Consider the following 15,698-nt stretch of genomic DNA (forward strand, 5'->3'; position numbering starts at 1 on the left):
GGTTTTTTTTTTTTTTTTTCAGGTTTCAGTGTGGCCTCAGGCCTCTGGAGATTCCAGTTGGGAGATTGGGGGCAGGGCCTAAGGGAGAGCCTTCACTGAAAAGCTGACTCTAAGGGGCACTTTCAGGCCTTTACCTGGGGTACCTAGGGTGGAGGGCAGCAGACTCCCGGACAGGGTGCGGTAAACGGCTTCTCCTGCGACTCCAAAGGCAGCATTTGCTGGTCTCATCATGGGCAGTTCAAGGGGGTAAAAATCAGCAATGCTAGGAACCAGCATCTTATTTTTAGACACCTTTAGCTGCAGTGTCTCCTAGGCAAGTAGACTAAGAAACCCTTAATCCAAAGGCCTCCTTCGCGCCTCCACAGTAGGCAAACTGAGACAAGGATACTGGAAGAGGGTGGCAGAGGATCCAGGTTCTTGGACAGTTTTTTTTCCTTGTGGTGCTGCAACAGAATTCAGTTCAAACTTTGGCTGCTTACCATTATATTTGCTGTGGGATTCTTTTTTGTTTTCTTTGTTGTTGTTTTTTTTCCACCCCAAATACCATGTTTCCTTCCACTAAGAATTGAAGGTAAAGAGTGAGGGAGATTAAGGAATAAAAGTGAGTCATAGACCTCATGCTGTTAGACTTTCCCTTTAGGAGAAAAACAAAATTCGAAGTCGACCCTCCCCCCAGTGATAGCCTGGCCTCTCTGGCACCTGCAGTTATCTTTGACCAAATGGGTTGGATTTGGTAGGGCTCCTTTATTTGAATTTGCTTATTGTTTGTTTGCAGTCGGCAGCAGGTTGATTTTTAAATATAAAACACACTGCTTGCAAAAGAGGAAGTCTGACTGATTCCCTTTAGAAAGGGGGGGGGATGCCTGCCTTGCTTTTGGGAGCTGCTGCATAGTAGAAGGCCTTTCAAAGGCTTGCCTGCTTACTTCTCCTCTCCAGTCACTTCTGCACACAGAAGCTTCCTCCAGCTCTCATACTGGGTTCCGTTTCCTTCGAATTGCCTACATCAGAAAAACTGTCCTTTCCAAGTAGTGCCTAAATTTTGTTTTAATCAGGTTAAAAACAAAAACACGTATGATTTCAAGGCCTCGTATTGCTATTAACAGGCAGTTAGGAAGAGATGCTCCAAGCAATCCTATACGATGTGTCTCAATACACCAGAGCACTATGGTTTCACATGTAATGTTAATTCTGTCCGAGACAAATCCCATAATCTGTGCATTTTCAGAGCCTAGTACTGAAAGACATTGGGGTGGGTTTTGTTTGGGGTTTTGCTCTCTCCATCTCAGGGGCTCCTTGTCTCTCCTATCTGCTAACTCAAGGGCGGAAATGGGGTAGCTGGGGGGATCAGGTTTTATCAGGGCTCGCTGAGCTTACAGGACGCTGCCAGTTTAGGAGAGAAAAACAGAGGTATGTTGAAGGCACTGGTCACAGATCTGGGCATGCAGATGCATGACTGGTGCTTGAACCCTTTTGTGGTAGGAAAGGGAAAGAGCTGTCCTTCCTAAGGTTTGAGAGGAAGACACGAAGCAGGCTGAGGTCGTGGCTGAGCCCGACCTTGCGTCTTTCCATTTTGGTTGTTTTGTACGAAGTCAGCTTCCGTTTGTGTGGGATGCGCCCGACTCCTGCCTGACTCCTTTGTTTTTCTCTTTTGCATGATTAAAACATGTCTCTGTATGCAGTAAACCACCACCTAACACTGGCACGCCTGGTTTTAGGTTACAGCTTTGTCGGGGTAACAACACCGAGGTTTTCACCGGGTGTTAGAAGCGGGTTCAAACTTGTGTTGTGCGTGCCGGGTCTGGCTGCCCGATCACCCCCCTTATGGTTAAGTGGGGGCGGGCACAGGACTGCGGGCCCCTGCCCTGCGGGTAACCGGAATGGGCTGCCTGGCGCTGTCCAAGACGCCAAAGGCACCGCTTCCCTATTCCAGACCCGGCCTCCAGCCTTCCGGCCCGTTGAGTGCTGCGCTCGGGTCCAAAAAGGAAAAGACTGGGCACTCGGTTAAAAAACGAAATGTAGAGGGGTAGGAGAAAAGGGTTGAGTTAAAGGTATGAGGACCCCCTCTGAAAGCCTCAGTCCAGAGCCAAGGACCCCAAGGGAGGGCGGAACAGCCAAGCACCACTTCCCCAGACCCGCCAGCCGAAGCACCTGGCTTTCCTGGGAGACCTTCGAGGGCCCAAAGCAGGCCCAGCTGGACTCCCTGTCGGCGCCACGGCTGCCCTGCGGCTGGAGCCCCCGCTGTGGCGGAGGCGGCGGCCTCCCCCTCGCTGCCGGGAAGAGACCCAGCCGTCTGCGGCGCTTCCTCCCGGGAGACGAGGAAAGCCAGAGGCCCTAGGCCCCGCCAGGCCCGCTTTCGCCTCCCTGGCCCCCTCTTCGGGCTCGTCCTCTCCTTGGGCCTCGGCTTTCCTTCCCTCCAGCGCAGGGTGCTCGCCTCCCGGCCGGACCACACACACACTCTCCCCCCAGCCCCCAGACTCGGCCGGCGTTGATGTCAACCTGGCGCTCGGCGCCCCCCACGCCCGCGGCTGACACTGAAGCCCGACATCGGGGCTCGAGGAGGCCGCGCTCTCCCCGGGCTGGCGGCGCGCAGGCCCCGCGGCGGCGCCCCAGCCCTGCCCGCGCGGCCCACAGCGCCCTGGGCCCGGGCGCGGCCGCATCCCGCGAGGCCTGAAGACTAGGCCGGGTGGGGGGCAGCGGCTCCGCGGAGGTCCTGGTTCAGACCCGAGCCAGAGGCCGACCAGAGGGAAGGAGGACGAGAGAGTCTCCTGTCGCCCCTGCCAGGCCCGCAGGGCCACGAGTGGGGCCAGAGGGTGACTGGCATCAGCTTGGAGAACCGACTTGGGCCTCTGCCCCAACTCGGGCTCCCAGGGGCAGATGCGAGTACTTTTCCCCCCGCTAACTCCGATGGGCAGGCAAGATTTGGAAAATACAGCTCTGAAATGTCACCGTGGATTCGGCGGAGAGCCCGAGCCGCTCTCCTGCGCCACAACTGCCCACACCTTGGCGCTCAATTCCCGCAGTCCCGCCCAGGGCCTCCCGGGGTCCTCTGCCTCTCGCCCAGACCGTGCCGGACTGAGGGTGGGGACAGAGAAAAGGTACGATTAAGGGAACCGAGGGAGAGAGCAGTTGAGGAAACTGACCATTATCTAAAACTTGTAAATTTCGATAGCCGGAACTTGACTTGATTGAATTTCTCTTATCTGTGAAGGTTAAAAACATTCCCGAGGTGAAATACGAGGGGCCAAGAATCTTTGTACGTAAGATAAAGGTTTGGGGCAACAGATCTTTGTGAAGCAGACTACTCCACCTGACCTTCCCAAGCGAAGATTCTATGCCATTTCAGGTCATCCTTAATTGCCAATATGCAGTTGAAGTCGCTCCCTGACGCGTTCGGAGAGTGACGTCATTTCAGTACAAGTATCTCCAAAACTGGGCTTAGCTTTATAAACCCGGTCTTAACGGGCAGTGGGGATCTGGAAGCCTTTAAGCCAGCGCTAGCTCCCCGCCCCCCCTTCCCTCCCTCTGTTGCCTGCGGTCGGGGGGAATTCATTTCTACTTTGCCGTCAATTCAAAGGGATTTAACTCCGTGGTCTGTTAAGCGAAGTTGTGCAAAGGTGATGGAAAAATTAGTTTCAGAGAGTGCTCAACGCCTTTTTCTGACCTCCTCCGTTTTTATAGTATCGGGAGAGAAACCACACTGCGTTATTTGCTGTTATTATTATTATTCTTTGTCATTATTCTTTTTAACTTAAGTAAGGGGGGTCGTCTTTACTGATACTTTTTTGGGGCATTCTGAAAACTGAAAGCAGTGTGAGAAATTATTTTAGATCTGCTTTACTGTTGCTTGAGAAAAGCTGGAAGAGCGTGAAACCCAGAAGCTGGAAAATCATAAAACAAAGATTCTCTCTTGGGCCTCAATTTCCTTTCGTGTAAACTACTGTAGGCTGAATATTATCAGTGGGTACTGGAAACTCTTGCCATCAAGTTTTGCCTCAATTGCTGGTTGTAACCTACTGCACTTCCTTTAGCAGTAAAACAAAACCATTTTACTTATTAGGCAAGATTATGTAGGGGTCAAGAGAGCATGCAAAGCCAGGGACAGAAAAATTAGCCAGAAAACAAAATGGTTGCAACTGCTAAAGTTCATTAAAAAGTTACAATCAAGAGTCACTTAATTTTGGTCAAACTTAAGAGCACAGAGTTTAAAATTAAATTAAATATTGCTTTTACCAGCACCATGACCACTGGCTCATTTGTCTTTTCTGGTGATTGGTTTACAAAATGCAGGTAGAACTAAGAGAGTATTTTTTCTTCCCTCAGCACTTTCTTTAAACAAAACAAAAACAAAACTGACCAGGATGCCTTATGTTCAACTACTGAAATTATAGGTTTTAAAACTTTTCTGAAACTCTTTTGTTCAGAAATCATTTCTGCCTGAATTGCTTTCAGATTCTGATTACATTCCCTCTCATGTTTACCTCAGATTTTTTTGAGAGTTAAAAAAAGAAATCCCCTTAATCAAATGAGAGAATAAAAACAAGGAATTCTTGTCATTCTCATTTTCTCTGAGGTACTACAGTTCTTCCCTTCTCGCTTAAAAAAAAATTGATCTATGTTAAAACCTATCAATAAAAAGTGCCTAAGAAATCATTATGGTATGCAGCAGGGAGGGAAAAGCAGGGAGAGCAAGATCCTCAGGACTGTTAGGCTCTCTCTGATGGAAGTCACAAAAAAGTTTACATACCACAGTCACTCCTATCTACTTCATTCATAGATAAAACCCAAAAAAACTTTTTAAATAAGGTTTACTAATTTCCTCTCTGACCTAAATAAAACGTGTTTGGGGAAGGAGAGGCTGAATGTGGGCTTCTCATCCATAAATACTGGTATAAAATTAAACTGGACCCATTGTTGTGCTAGAACCATTTTAATATAATTATACATATCTGCCAAATCCAGGAAGAAAAGGTTTATGCATATATAACTTTTCCAGTTAACATCTGCAAGCATAAACGACAATTGATCTCAGTTTATAAATTCATCAGGGTCAGGGCAATTGACCAATGTCTCTTTACTGCTAGGTTTACCAACAGTAAATTACAGATGAATTAGTGTCCTTTTGTTTCTCTTCTCTCACTCTCCTTGTCCAGAGACATTTTGTTGTAAAGTTTCAGTGCAGCTCACCTCCAGCCAAAGGTAATCTTTTTAGATAAGTACTCAAGTTGCTCTGAATTTGCTTATAATTATAACCTATTTAATCACAGAAGAACCCCTGCAGAGGTGGAGTTCAAGGTTGCATACAATAACAGGAGATCACAGTTTTGAAGTCTAGCACAGATTAAAAACCACAGATGTACCATTTATATAAGACACACACTGATTGTCTCTTAAACTACATATTGACTCCTTATGAACATTATTTTTTAAATAAAGTAGTGCATCTAGGACAATCAGTCGCACAATTCACACAGCCCTGAAAAGTTTTTCAGTGCCAACTACCAGTTGGTCATGAAACGTGAGTGAGCTTGAGACACTGTCCATTCCTAGATTCAACCACGGATTGGCTAAAACATTGGAACACCTCTGCTTAAGAAGGCTATGTCCTTCCCTCCTTTCCCTCACAATTTAGTTTTGTTTATTTTTGGTGGTGTTTGGTTGCACATGGCTAGAATGCTTTTGATCACTTTGCAAATCAGGAAAACCAATGATCTAAAACTATGACAGGATCTTAAGTAGACTGGTTTGTCCATTTCAGGTTGCTGGTTGGTAGGCCCCTCTAAGGCCCTTCATTTTTCCTTCTATGCCTCCTGGATCATCGATCAGAAGATGAGTCTGAGCATCATCCCATCTAACTCTTTTAACCAATGCCTGGCTAAAACTGGAATGTCCAGCCCAGTATATTTAAAAATCACCCACAAAGAGGTTCTACGGATCTTCACAAAACCTGGAATTTCCATGAGGATGTCTGATCTTTATAATCCAAGCAGTCAGCATTGAAGTTAAGCTTCCAGGAGGCAGTTTGGTCCTTATAATCCAAGCAATCAGTGGTTGAGTTAAAACCCAAGCTTGAAGCTCCATATCCCTGGGTGGAAAGAGAAGCTGGGGATTGATTGAGATGGCTGGTGACTGCATTGGTACCCATGGGGCTGAGTGTGGCCCCTGGTCCAGGAAGCTGGTGATGCATTGGGGTCAAATAAGATCCACAGTCCATGCCCCCAAAGTAGGAAGTTGAGCCAGCATATCCTTGACTATAACCTGAAGCCTGAGTATAGGTCATGGGATAGGACCTCTGCATGCAGGAAGAGGAGGTGGACAAGGGATCTGACAGTGGGGAGATGGAAGCTGGGCTCCAGATAGACACAGGAGCACTGCTGCTGGAAATGGCCGGGACTGAGGTGCTAGAGGGGGGAGTGAATTGGCCACTTGTTCCACTCTCTGAACTCACTTCCCGAGCTGGAGAGGTCTTCTTTTTGGCAGGTCTCACTTTGTTTTGACCTCCATTCTGTTGCTGCTGCTGCTGTTGGCGGCACTTAGCTCTCCGATTCTTAAACCACACCTTGAAAGGGAAAGAAACTTCTTTAACGTGGTTTCAGTAAGGACAAGAGTGGTTCCCAGATTATAGATGAGCTAAGCAATTTGTCCTTCCACTGAAAAACGTATGATATGGTACTTTTATATATACCCCTGAACTGTAAGAAAGTGGGGAGGCTCTGTCTAAAAGCACTTGACTCCTAGCCCAGAATAATAAATCATATGGCTAAAAATTTTCCCTCTCATTTTCCTATCTCCTATTTCACCTCAAACACCTACGCATAGACCCAGTGGTATTGTGGAACACTCTTACAGTGGAATACAATGTATCTATGTCTTTTGGAGGGAAACACAAGAGAGTTGAGGGAAAACAATTCCGTTGTTACTAGCCAACAAGAACAGCCTAAATTCAAAGTTTACAGTCCATCTTCCAGGGAATAACTGCTAATCACTCTTTTTCTCTCTCCTTGAAAGACTCACTTACAAAAGAAAGCTCCAAGGAGAAGTGATCCTGTTGAAGAAGGAGGTCTGAAAGCCACTATTTGCTGAAATCTTTATGGTAAGTGGAATGACTTGTATGTAGTCTGCTTTGAGCTTGGGGACAGACTTCCCTGCTCGTCTCAAGTCTGACACTGGAGTCTTTGCCTTCAGGGTAGTGCCACTCAGCATACGGATTCAGTTTCCTGTACTATATTATCTGGCTTGTCAATTTAAGCCTCTGCCTGCAACTCTGACGATTCTCATTACCAGCCCTGTTAATGTTCTGCAATGAAGGAGCAGTGTTTGGTATGTAAGGGGGCCTATGAAAGAAACTACCACCCTTTTCGAGAGAAACTATAGGCATTTTCTGAGCAACAAGTCCTTAGTGCTCTTCTCGAATGAGCTCAACACATGGGTGTGTGAACTGTGCCACCAAGGCTGAGCATACCACCACCAATCATTCAGAGCCATTTATTTCCTTTCAGTGAAGACCTGAGTTTACAAATGCTAAACCTTCTTCCATCTTACTCTGAAAGTCTTCTTCCTGGTTCGCAGTTCACACTGATCTGTCCTAGCTGAAGGGGAGTTGCCAGTGTGTGTGTATGTATGTGTGTGTGTGTTTAGGTGCTAAACATTCTTTCCAGAGAACTCTGCATGGTGCTTACATTTCAGAAAGTTGAAGATTACTTTCCCTCTTCAGCTTAAGGTCAAGTTAAGGGGGAGGAGGGTATCACTGAGGATATTGCATTGATATTTTATCTGCTAAATGGTTCAAAGCTAGCAAATTCTGTTCAATCCCTAAGAAGTCAAAGAAAACACTTTTATTGTGTAATTTCTTTGGTAAGAGCACCAGCTGCTTCTACACCCTGGCTCTACCACCCAACCTACGTGTGACCTTGAGCAAGTCATTTACTCCATTTCTTCACCTGTAAAAATATAGTCCCAGTATTTTTGGTGAAGCTAAGCTTCTTTCACCCCTAAAAGTAGATGAAAATGGGGTAGTATTTCCACATGGGGAAAGGGAACTATTAAAATATTAAGTAACTGTCCTTGAAATCTGCCCAGGCTGGGCCTCTGTTGTCTGGGGACCCAAGCTCTAGAATTGTGCTTTATTGCTGCAGCTAAATCGGCAGTCTTACCTTACTGCATAGGCCAAAAGGCTCTTTCTTGCTTATAGGATGGGGTGGGGGCAGGGGGACAAAAAGGGGTTCGAGGAGGAATCAGGCATGTGAAGGGGGCTTAGAAGAGTTTGCTGGCCTCCAATGGATCACTCAGCTTCAAGCCTTCCTTTGGTCCTCTCTAAGACCTGGCACTCTTCTGGGTCCTCAACATATACCGTGCTCAGCAGAGGGGTGGCACGGTCACGAAGGGTGGTTCTATCTACATCTGCCCTACCTGCACCCTGGACTCGGGCAAGTTGATTTTCAGCGCCACCTCCTCCCGCATGAAGATGTCTGGGTACCGGGTCTTAGCAAATAGAGCTTCCAGCACGTCTAGCTGCGCCCGGGTGAACGTCGTCCTCTCCCGGCGCTGTTTCCGGGGAGTGGCTGCGGGACAAGAAGCCCAGGGCCCTTTAGGGTGGGGGAGCAGTTTCTCAGTCATAGGGGTCTCTGCGGGTGCTCCGACTCCCCCAACCCCCACTCCCAGCACTTCCCTCGTCCTCCCAACCCTTCAACCCAGAGCCTGTCAGTGTTTTCCCCACACACCCCCCCCAGCCTCGGCTCCTCCAGCAAACACTGGGTCTCAAGACACACACTGTCCCTTCCAGGGGAGGCCCCCACTCCACCTGACATCGGAGATCACTCTAGCCGGAGAGGCCCTTCCATAACTAATAAATGAAATAAAAGGAAGCCAAAATCCAAAAACCCCTCAAAATCAATCCCTGAACCACAACACAAACAAAAAATCCATTCCGTGAAGTCAAAGGATCCCCGAGGACCCACAGTTTGGATTGATGGGGAGAAATCTCGATCCTGCTCGAGATCCTGGTTTTCAGGACTCCAAGGGCCTTTGTCCCTCCATCTTTAAAATGGGGGCATATTTAAAACTTCTACGAGGATTTAAAAACAAAAACAAAAACAAAAAAGCAAAAACAGATCTGACCTGAAAGGAAAGCACCCGTACCCTGGGTGAATCACCTCTAGGGATTAGGGGAATAGGGCCTGGAGGTCAGAGGGGAAGCCCCAGGCGTGGTGGGGAGACTTTAGCAGGAGAGACCCAGCTTCTACAAGAGGGCACTTACGAAGACCTGGGCTTTGAGATATGGGCGGAGGCAGTAACCTCCCCCCCACCCCCGCCGACCCCCGCACTGCAGTGTGTCCCCCCCCATACACTCCAATTAAGAATAAAGCGTTGTGAGTTTCTGCAAGTATTGTGGGATCCACCTACTCCCTCCAGCCCGTTCTTCCCTCCGGCCGGTAAATGCCCTGTGGCTCTGAGCGGCTTCTTAGAAGGAAAAGCCAGTGGGGACACCACGCCTGGAGCTGGAGTGGGGCAGCAGGACCGTCAGCCCCAGTGCTCCGGGGGAAAGGGTGTCACATCCCCGAGGGGCGGGCATGGGGAAAGGCGGGGCAGGAGTGCCGCGAGGCTCACTTACCCGGGTAGCCCACCGAAGGGTGCAGCAAGTCCATGCCCGAAGTGGTCAGACTCAGCCCATTGACTGCGTAAGGCGGTTGCTTAAGATAAGACATCATGCTAAGGTTGTTTGGAGGCGCAAAATCGGCCCAAATTGGGGGGCCCCAGCCGGAAGGTCTCGCTTCGCCGGGAGTGGACAGATTCAGGGTCCTTGGTGTGTGGGTTGGGAGCGGTTGAACTATGGACAAAGCAAACAAACAAACAGAGGTGCTGGTTTACTGCTTCGCAGGCAGCAGCTCTTACACGTTCCACCACTAACTTAAAAAGTCCCTGGGCTATGCAAGGTAGAGGCTTTTAAAGGACTTGCAACCCACCCCCCACCCCCACCCCCAGCTGCTCTGGAACTAGAGGGGATGGAGAGAGACCAGATAAACCTGTCTTTCCCACCCCCACCCTAAACTTAAAAAAAAAAAAGTACCAGAAGAAAGCAATTACAATCTGCCTTCCCCGAAGAACAAAACCCCGCGCCTTCAAATGCACACATTGCATTCCTATCCCTACATTTGCATAGGACTCATTGGCTGGCACTAGCTAATTGTCTCAAACAAAACTTGATTGGGGCCATTTGCAGAGACAAAGAACTCTTTGGCTAAATAAATAATGCTGATAACAAAGCCCATTGGTGAGAAACAAAGAAACAATTCAAGAAATCTACCTCTCCCCAGACTGTTGCCTTTCCAAGGCAAATTTTAATTACCTTAGCTTTTTACCACTTTTAACTGCTGTGAACCTAAAATGTCAGTGCATTTAACATTCTAAAATACCAACTTGCTAATCGACAAACTTGAGAAAACTGCTCAACGGCTATTACTCCACATTTGAAGTCATTTCCAGTAATCATTTTCACCTAATTAGTAGTCTGGGTAATTAGATTTTGAGGTAAAACTAATTTATTAAGGTTTTGGAGGACCTTGATTATGTGTCTGAAGAACTAAAGCTAAACAAACAAGTATTTAACTTTTAATCGACACCCATCAAATATTTAAACATACTGCCAAAAAAAAAAAAAGTCTTAAAGATTGGCCTGAGGTTTGCTAGAAATTCTGAGGTTAGAATCCCACCAATCAGATAATGACAGGCTCCCATATTTGCAAGGAGAGAGGGTGTGCATTTGTACTGCAAGCCGCTTCCATGTTGATTTTGATGTTGTGAAGGCTGCAGATCCTGCGGGAGGCAAATTTTCAGACATTTGGGTCCTCGGCAACTAGAGCAGAGTTTGTTAATTCCGGCTGCCTTTTGCACATTTTAGTTTTGAAGGAAGTAGACACGCAAACACCCAAAGTTGTGAAACTAATAGAATTTCTCCCTACCTTTCAAGTTTCCTACAATCCTCTAAGAAAAAGAGCTCAGGGAGGCAAAAGAAAGGAAGAAAAAGAAAAGTTATTTACTTTCTTCAGCTGAGTGTCTCTCATTGCCCCAAGCAAAGGGATCTAAAATGGATGTTAATATGGGCTGGCAGTTTTTAAGTCTGGCTTTTATTTCTCTGAAAAATGGCACTTATCCTGCAAGGATCTCTACTTTGCAACTTTGACACTATGAGAGATTGCTTCAAAATGGCGGATACAAGATTAGGAGAAGTTCCCTCTTACTTTGACAAAGGTCCTACTGAGTTTTAAGGATTGGATTTTCATATTTACGTTGCTTTGGAAGTCAAGACACAAAATTCCACAAATGGAACTCAGTGACTGCAACTTCTTCCTAATTTAAATTCATAGCACAAAAATCATGCTTTTCCACCCTCAGATCTAATGCAGTGTAATTTTATAAATACCTTCTCTGAGGTATTTGTACCTTCTTATCAGTAAAACTAATTTAGTTGCTGCTACAACAAAGAGTTGATATTTTCTGCTCTCTTTTCAAGACATAGTTGTTTGGCAGCTGTGAAAATAATATTGCTTCAAAATACAGTCATTTTATTGGTCTAAATAGCCTCTAAGCTGGAGTTCTCTCTTGTTTAATACAATCTTACTATGTTGGAAAGTTCTGAACTACTATAGAAAAAACTAAAATCACAGCAGATGTACACATGAGAAATACAGAATTGTTCTTACATGTAGAGCTCTCACCCAGTTAGAAAAGTCTGATTCAGAAAGTGACACATTCCAACATAAAAAGCAGTAACGGAGAGATAGCACCAGGCAAAGATCCTTCTTGGAGCTCCTTTGGCCTTACCATCGCAAAAATCACTAAAATTTAGGGATAAAATGTTTTTGCATCTCTAAAAGAAAAAGGGGAAAGTACCCCCAAAACAAAACTAAGTCCTCTCAGCAGCCGGCCCAGTTACGCACTCTCCAAAAAAGAGGCCATGGGCCCTTCCATCTAACTTTCAAAGCTCCCAAAGAACACCTTTCTCCCTTCCTCTCTAAGCCGAGCCCAGAAGGGGAAACAAATATCCTTTCAAAAATATAAGCTTCAATATGATTGCCCCTGAGGTGGCCACTGGAGAACTCCTACCTACGGGAGCGGGTGACGGTCTTTCGGCGAGTCCCCGCAGCCGGTGGGCGCCCTCACCTCCGGGCGCGAGTACCTGGGTTCGGCGTCCCTGCCCGGCAGCCCCGCAGTCCTGACGCCCCGGGTCCGGCTCCACTGCCCGCCCCGGCCCGCGCCGCCTTATATCTAACGGTCAATTCGTGCAATCTGTCGCTCTTCCTCTCTCCCCCGCATCTCCCCCCCTTGTGTGTTTTTCTTCTTCCAAGGAGCCCATCTACCAGTTGCTGTGTCCTCGCTCAATAATAATTACCTCGTCCAAGAATTAATTATAATAAATGTTTTCTTGATAAACTAACGAGATAATCCGAGGGGCACACGTCCCTTAATTACAGGCCGCCGTGCTCAGCTCTGCTTCTCGTCCGGGCTGATTAATTTTCTGCATGATGGAAAAGAAACAAAACTACAAGGACTGGCGACTGGCCTGTGGCTCGGAAGACAGCGAAGAGCAAGAGGAGAGAAAGAAAGAGGAACGATGTGGGCACCGGGGAAACAGCCGGCGCAGGCCTCCCTCTCCGGCGAACTCCAGTGAAAGTTTCTGGCCTCAGGGAATCGAACAGCGCTGCCACCCGCGAGGGCGGGAGGCAGAAACGTGCCAAAAGGGTTGGCCTTGACTATTAATTATGGTGAGGAGAAAGCCCCAGTGTTAGCTCTGTGAGGAGAGGTCTGGGTGTCTACCTTCCTTTGGGGGGAGGAGTTTCCTCTCCAACTCATCTCCTGTACTAATAACTTTTGGTGCCTGGAAAAGTCCCGAAGAGCGGAAGAAATCCTGACCCCGAAGCTCTAGGACGGAGGGGAGGATTTCAAGGAGCGACTTCCCCCGTCCCCTCCCCAAATCATCCATCGCTCCAGGGTCAACGCAGCTCGGCCTTCTGTCCCCACACCCCACTTCGGTCTGTAAAGGAGGAAAAAGCCAACTCGGTGGAGTTCTGACGGGGGACTTGGATTTCAAAAAATGTGTTCCGAAATCGGACTGTGATTTCAAGAGCCACTTGAACGCATCAACACGAAGACTTCTTTGGAGTTGGCGGCGTGACACGTCGCCAAGGCAGGCTGCTGGCGGAGACCTGATGGTCCTCCCTGGGTGGACCGAGAACGGAGACTGGGCCTCAGGGCACCCCTAGACCCCAGCCCGGCCCGGCCCCACGACACCCGGTTGTCCCCGAGTCCGGAAGGGGAGCGTGCGAGGGCGCACGCAGGCCCCGGCCCTGCCCCCGGTCCAGAACCGCCGAGGGGCCGCCTTCACCAATGTAGGGATTCCTGTCTCCGGCCCCGCCGCGGCCTCGGGCGGTGCAGGGGCCACTCACCAACACTTCTGCCAGCCCCAGGTGTTTGCGGAGGGCTGCACCGGGCGGGCCCGGAACCATCCCGGGCTAAGTCACATAGCAAAACGACTTTCCTACTCTCCTCGGCCTGGCGGCCCGGGTCTGACACCACGGCAACCGGGGATGGGGGAGTCACTGCCCTTCCAGGTTACTTTGGGGGGAGAAAAGTGGTGATCAAAACGGAAAAGGAGACCTGGTGGCCCCTGGATGAGGCCGAGAACGGAAGGCAAATCTTGGTGAGCTGCTCTTGGCTCTGAGGAAAGGGGACGGGAAAGAGAGCAGCGAGCGCGGGGCGGACGAGCTCCCAGCCGCTCCACGCCTCCTAGGTTATCCGCTCGGGTTTCCTCTCACGTTCATTAGGGGCAGGCAGGGGGCTCGAGCTGCGACGGTCCTGACCCGCCGATCCGAGAGCTAGTCGGGCTTCGGGCACGCCGGCCCTAGAAGACGCCTATCTTATCATCATCATTATTATCCATCCATCTAGCTGCATCTGCATCTTTTTGTCTCTGACTCTGAAAATGTCCTTGAGATCAGTGCAAATGACCCAACCACATCTGAGGGCCCAAACGCAAAATAGCAGGGAGAAATAGGCCTTGACATAAAACAAAACCACAAACAAAACCCTTCCAAAACACCCCACATTAGCCTCGCAGGGTTTCCACGACGTTTGGCGGAAGCGGCGACCCCAGGAGCGCGCTGCCTCTCCTCCTCCCACTCCCGCCCTCACCTCCAGATCATACATTTTTCGCAATGATCCTTACTACACCTAAAAAATTTACGAGGGAGAAAAATACAGCATGCTTCAGAAGAACTCCACGTTCGCAGAAGTGTGTTATCAGTCGGTCTATTGGAGGTACCGGGGCAATGGTAGTCAGAGGGACACATGGATATAGACAGGCAGACAAGACAGACGGACACTTACCTTACAGCCGCATGGGAAGTTAGAAAAAAATTAAATTATCCTTTAAAATTCCAAATAGCCCGCTATCCTAAAAGAAATCAAGAGTATTGAGTTAGAAATCTTGCAGTCTTCAACCCCTCCGTAAAAAGTCAAACAACGAAAAAAATTTTTAAAGAATAGAGAATGAGGAAAGTAGCTTGAGTTCGAAACACGCGTGGGTCCCTCTGTGATACATACAAAGTAGACGTGATGAGGGCTGCTCTAGCGATTTTTTATTTTTAATAACAGTGGAGGCTGAGTTGGAGCTGAGGTCGGTTCCGCTCTCAGGGAGATTTGCTGAGAAAGCGCCTCTCTGGCAACTTTTTGACGCAAACTCTCCAACCAATGGCAGGGAGAGAATGATTGACACATCTAAGCCAGAGGGAAAATAATAAAAACACACAACAGGGGGAGGAAAACAGGCCGCTGCTGCACGGGGGGACGAGCAGGCAACAAATCCAGGCCTCCGACATTACCAGAATGTTCTTGAAAGACACTGGGCTCCGCTTAAAATATACATTATGGGCCGGAGCATGTGAACTAATTGTATAATTAAAATGATGGACAGGGAGGCCTCCCTTACCTTTCTTCTCCTTTTCTTCTTTTCCTTCTTTTCCTCCCCCCTTTTTGTTTTGTTTTGATTTTAGGGAAGGGGAGAAAGGAAACCCATACAATAAGATGGAAAGATAAAAATATTTACGTGAATGCTGGAGAAGAATGAGGGTGGAGGTAACTGGGTTATCGCATTCAACGCCAGCAATAAGCATGTAGATCAAACGCAATAAACAAGTCAGGCTGAAGCCTAAAACCACCACTATGCGGTTTTAACCACACTGAGGGCCAGAAAGGGTAAAAGAAGGAGGCCTGAGAGTGAGGTGTGGGCGTGTAGGCAAGAGAAAGATAACACAAGTCCAAGAACAAACTATTTTCAAAAACTCAGTGTCTCTCCAACTCGTTGCGCCCTTATAAATATTCCCTGGTCCCAGCAAGCGAGAGACTCGGACTCCTGGTATCCGCGCAGGGTTTTTAGAGTTTGAAACAGTCCAAGGCAGGCTGCAAAGAACACGAGCCGGGGAATCTAACCCCAGGGCCGGTTTGGGGAGACAGCAGGAGCCAGGTTAGGATTCGGGGATGGAAGAGGGGTCTCGCTGAACACCCGGGGAGGGAGCGAACGCGGGAGGCCCGCGCTGGAAACAGTTTCCGCGTTAAAACAAACGCCACTCAATGCCCGCCGGCGGGGCCTGGAGCTAACAGCCCGCGCGGTCCGAGCCGAGGGCTGAGAGCCCGGAGGCGGGAGAGTG

The 15,698-nt window shown here is 48.4% G+C and overlaps 1 protein-coding gene across 5 annotated transcripts; it reads right to left on the reverse strand.

The window, feature by feature from the left end:
• Positions 1-4,921: 4,921 nt before the first annotated feature.
• OTX2 (orthodenticle homeobox 2) lies at positions 4,922-14,694 on the reverse strand. Of its 5 annotated transcripts, none has more exons than XM_002913007.4 (5): positions 14,596-14,694; positions 14,380-14,446; positions 9,608-9,823; positions 8,407-8,558; positions 4,922-6,556 (listed from the first exon to the last, which is right to left on the reverse strand). In XM_002913007.4, exons 3-5 carry the CDS (start codon positions 9,702-9,704, stop codon positions 5,936-5,938), a joined length of 870 nt encoding a protein of 289 aa, XP_002913053.1. In that variant the 5' UTR covers positions 9,705-9,823; positions 14,380-14,446; positions 14,596-14,694; the 3' UTR covers positions 4,922-5,935. The 5 variants fall into 5 exon arrangements, with proteins under 5 accessions (XP_002913053.1, XP_034499247.1, XP_034499248.1 ...); XM_034643356.1 differs by having other exon boundaries at positions 8,407-8,582; XM_034643357.1 differs by lacking the exon at positions 14,596-14,694 and having other exon boundaries at positions 8,407-8,582; positions 14,380-14,495.
• Positions 14,695-15,698: the final 1,004 nt, after the last annotated feature.

This window comes from Ailuropoda melanoleuca, chromosome 14, assembly GCF_002007445.2.
Source record: "Ailuropoda melanoleuca isolate Jingjing chromosome 14, ASM200744v2, whole genome shotgun sequence".
Classification (NCBI taxonomy): Eukaryota; Metazoa; Chordata; class Mammalia; order Carnivora; family Ursidae; genus Ailuropoda; species Ailuropoda melanoleuca.

Bases quoted from the DNA above. Each gene is read 5' to 3' on its own strand.
- OTX2 (XM_034643356.1), bottom strand. From the start codon at position 9,704: ATGATGTCTTATCTTAAGCAACCGCCTTACGCAGTCAATGGGCTGAGT. The intron at 8,583-9,607 runs GTAAGTGAGCCT...CCCACCCTAAAG, and splicing joins CCCTTCGGTGGGCTACCCGG to GGCCCTGGGCTTCTTGTCCC. The intron at 6,557-8,406 runs GTAGGGCAGATG...TTCCCTTTCAAG, and splicing joins TGCCCGAGTCCAGGGTGCAG to GTGTGGTTTAAGAATCGGAG.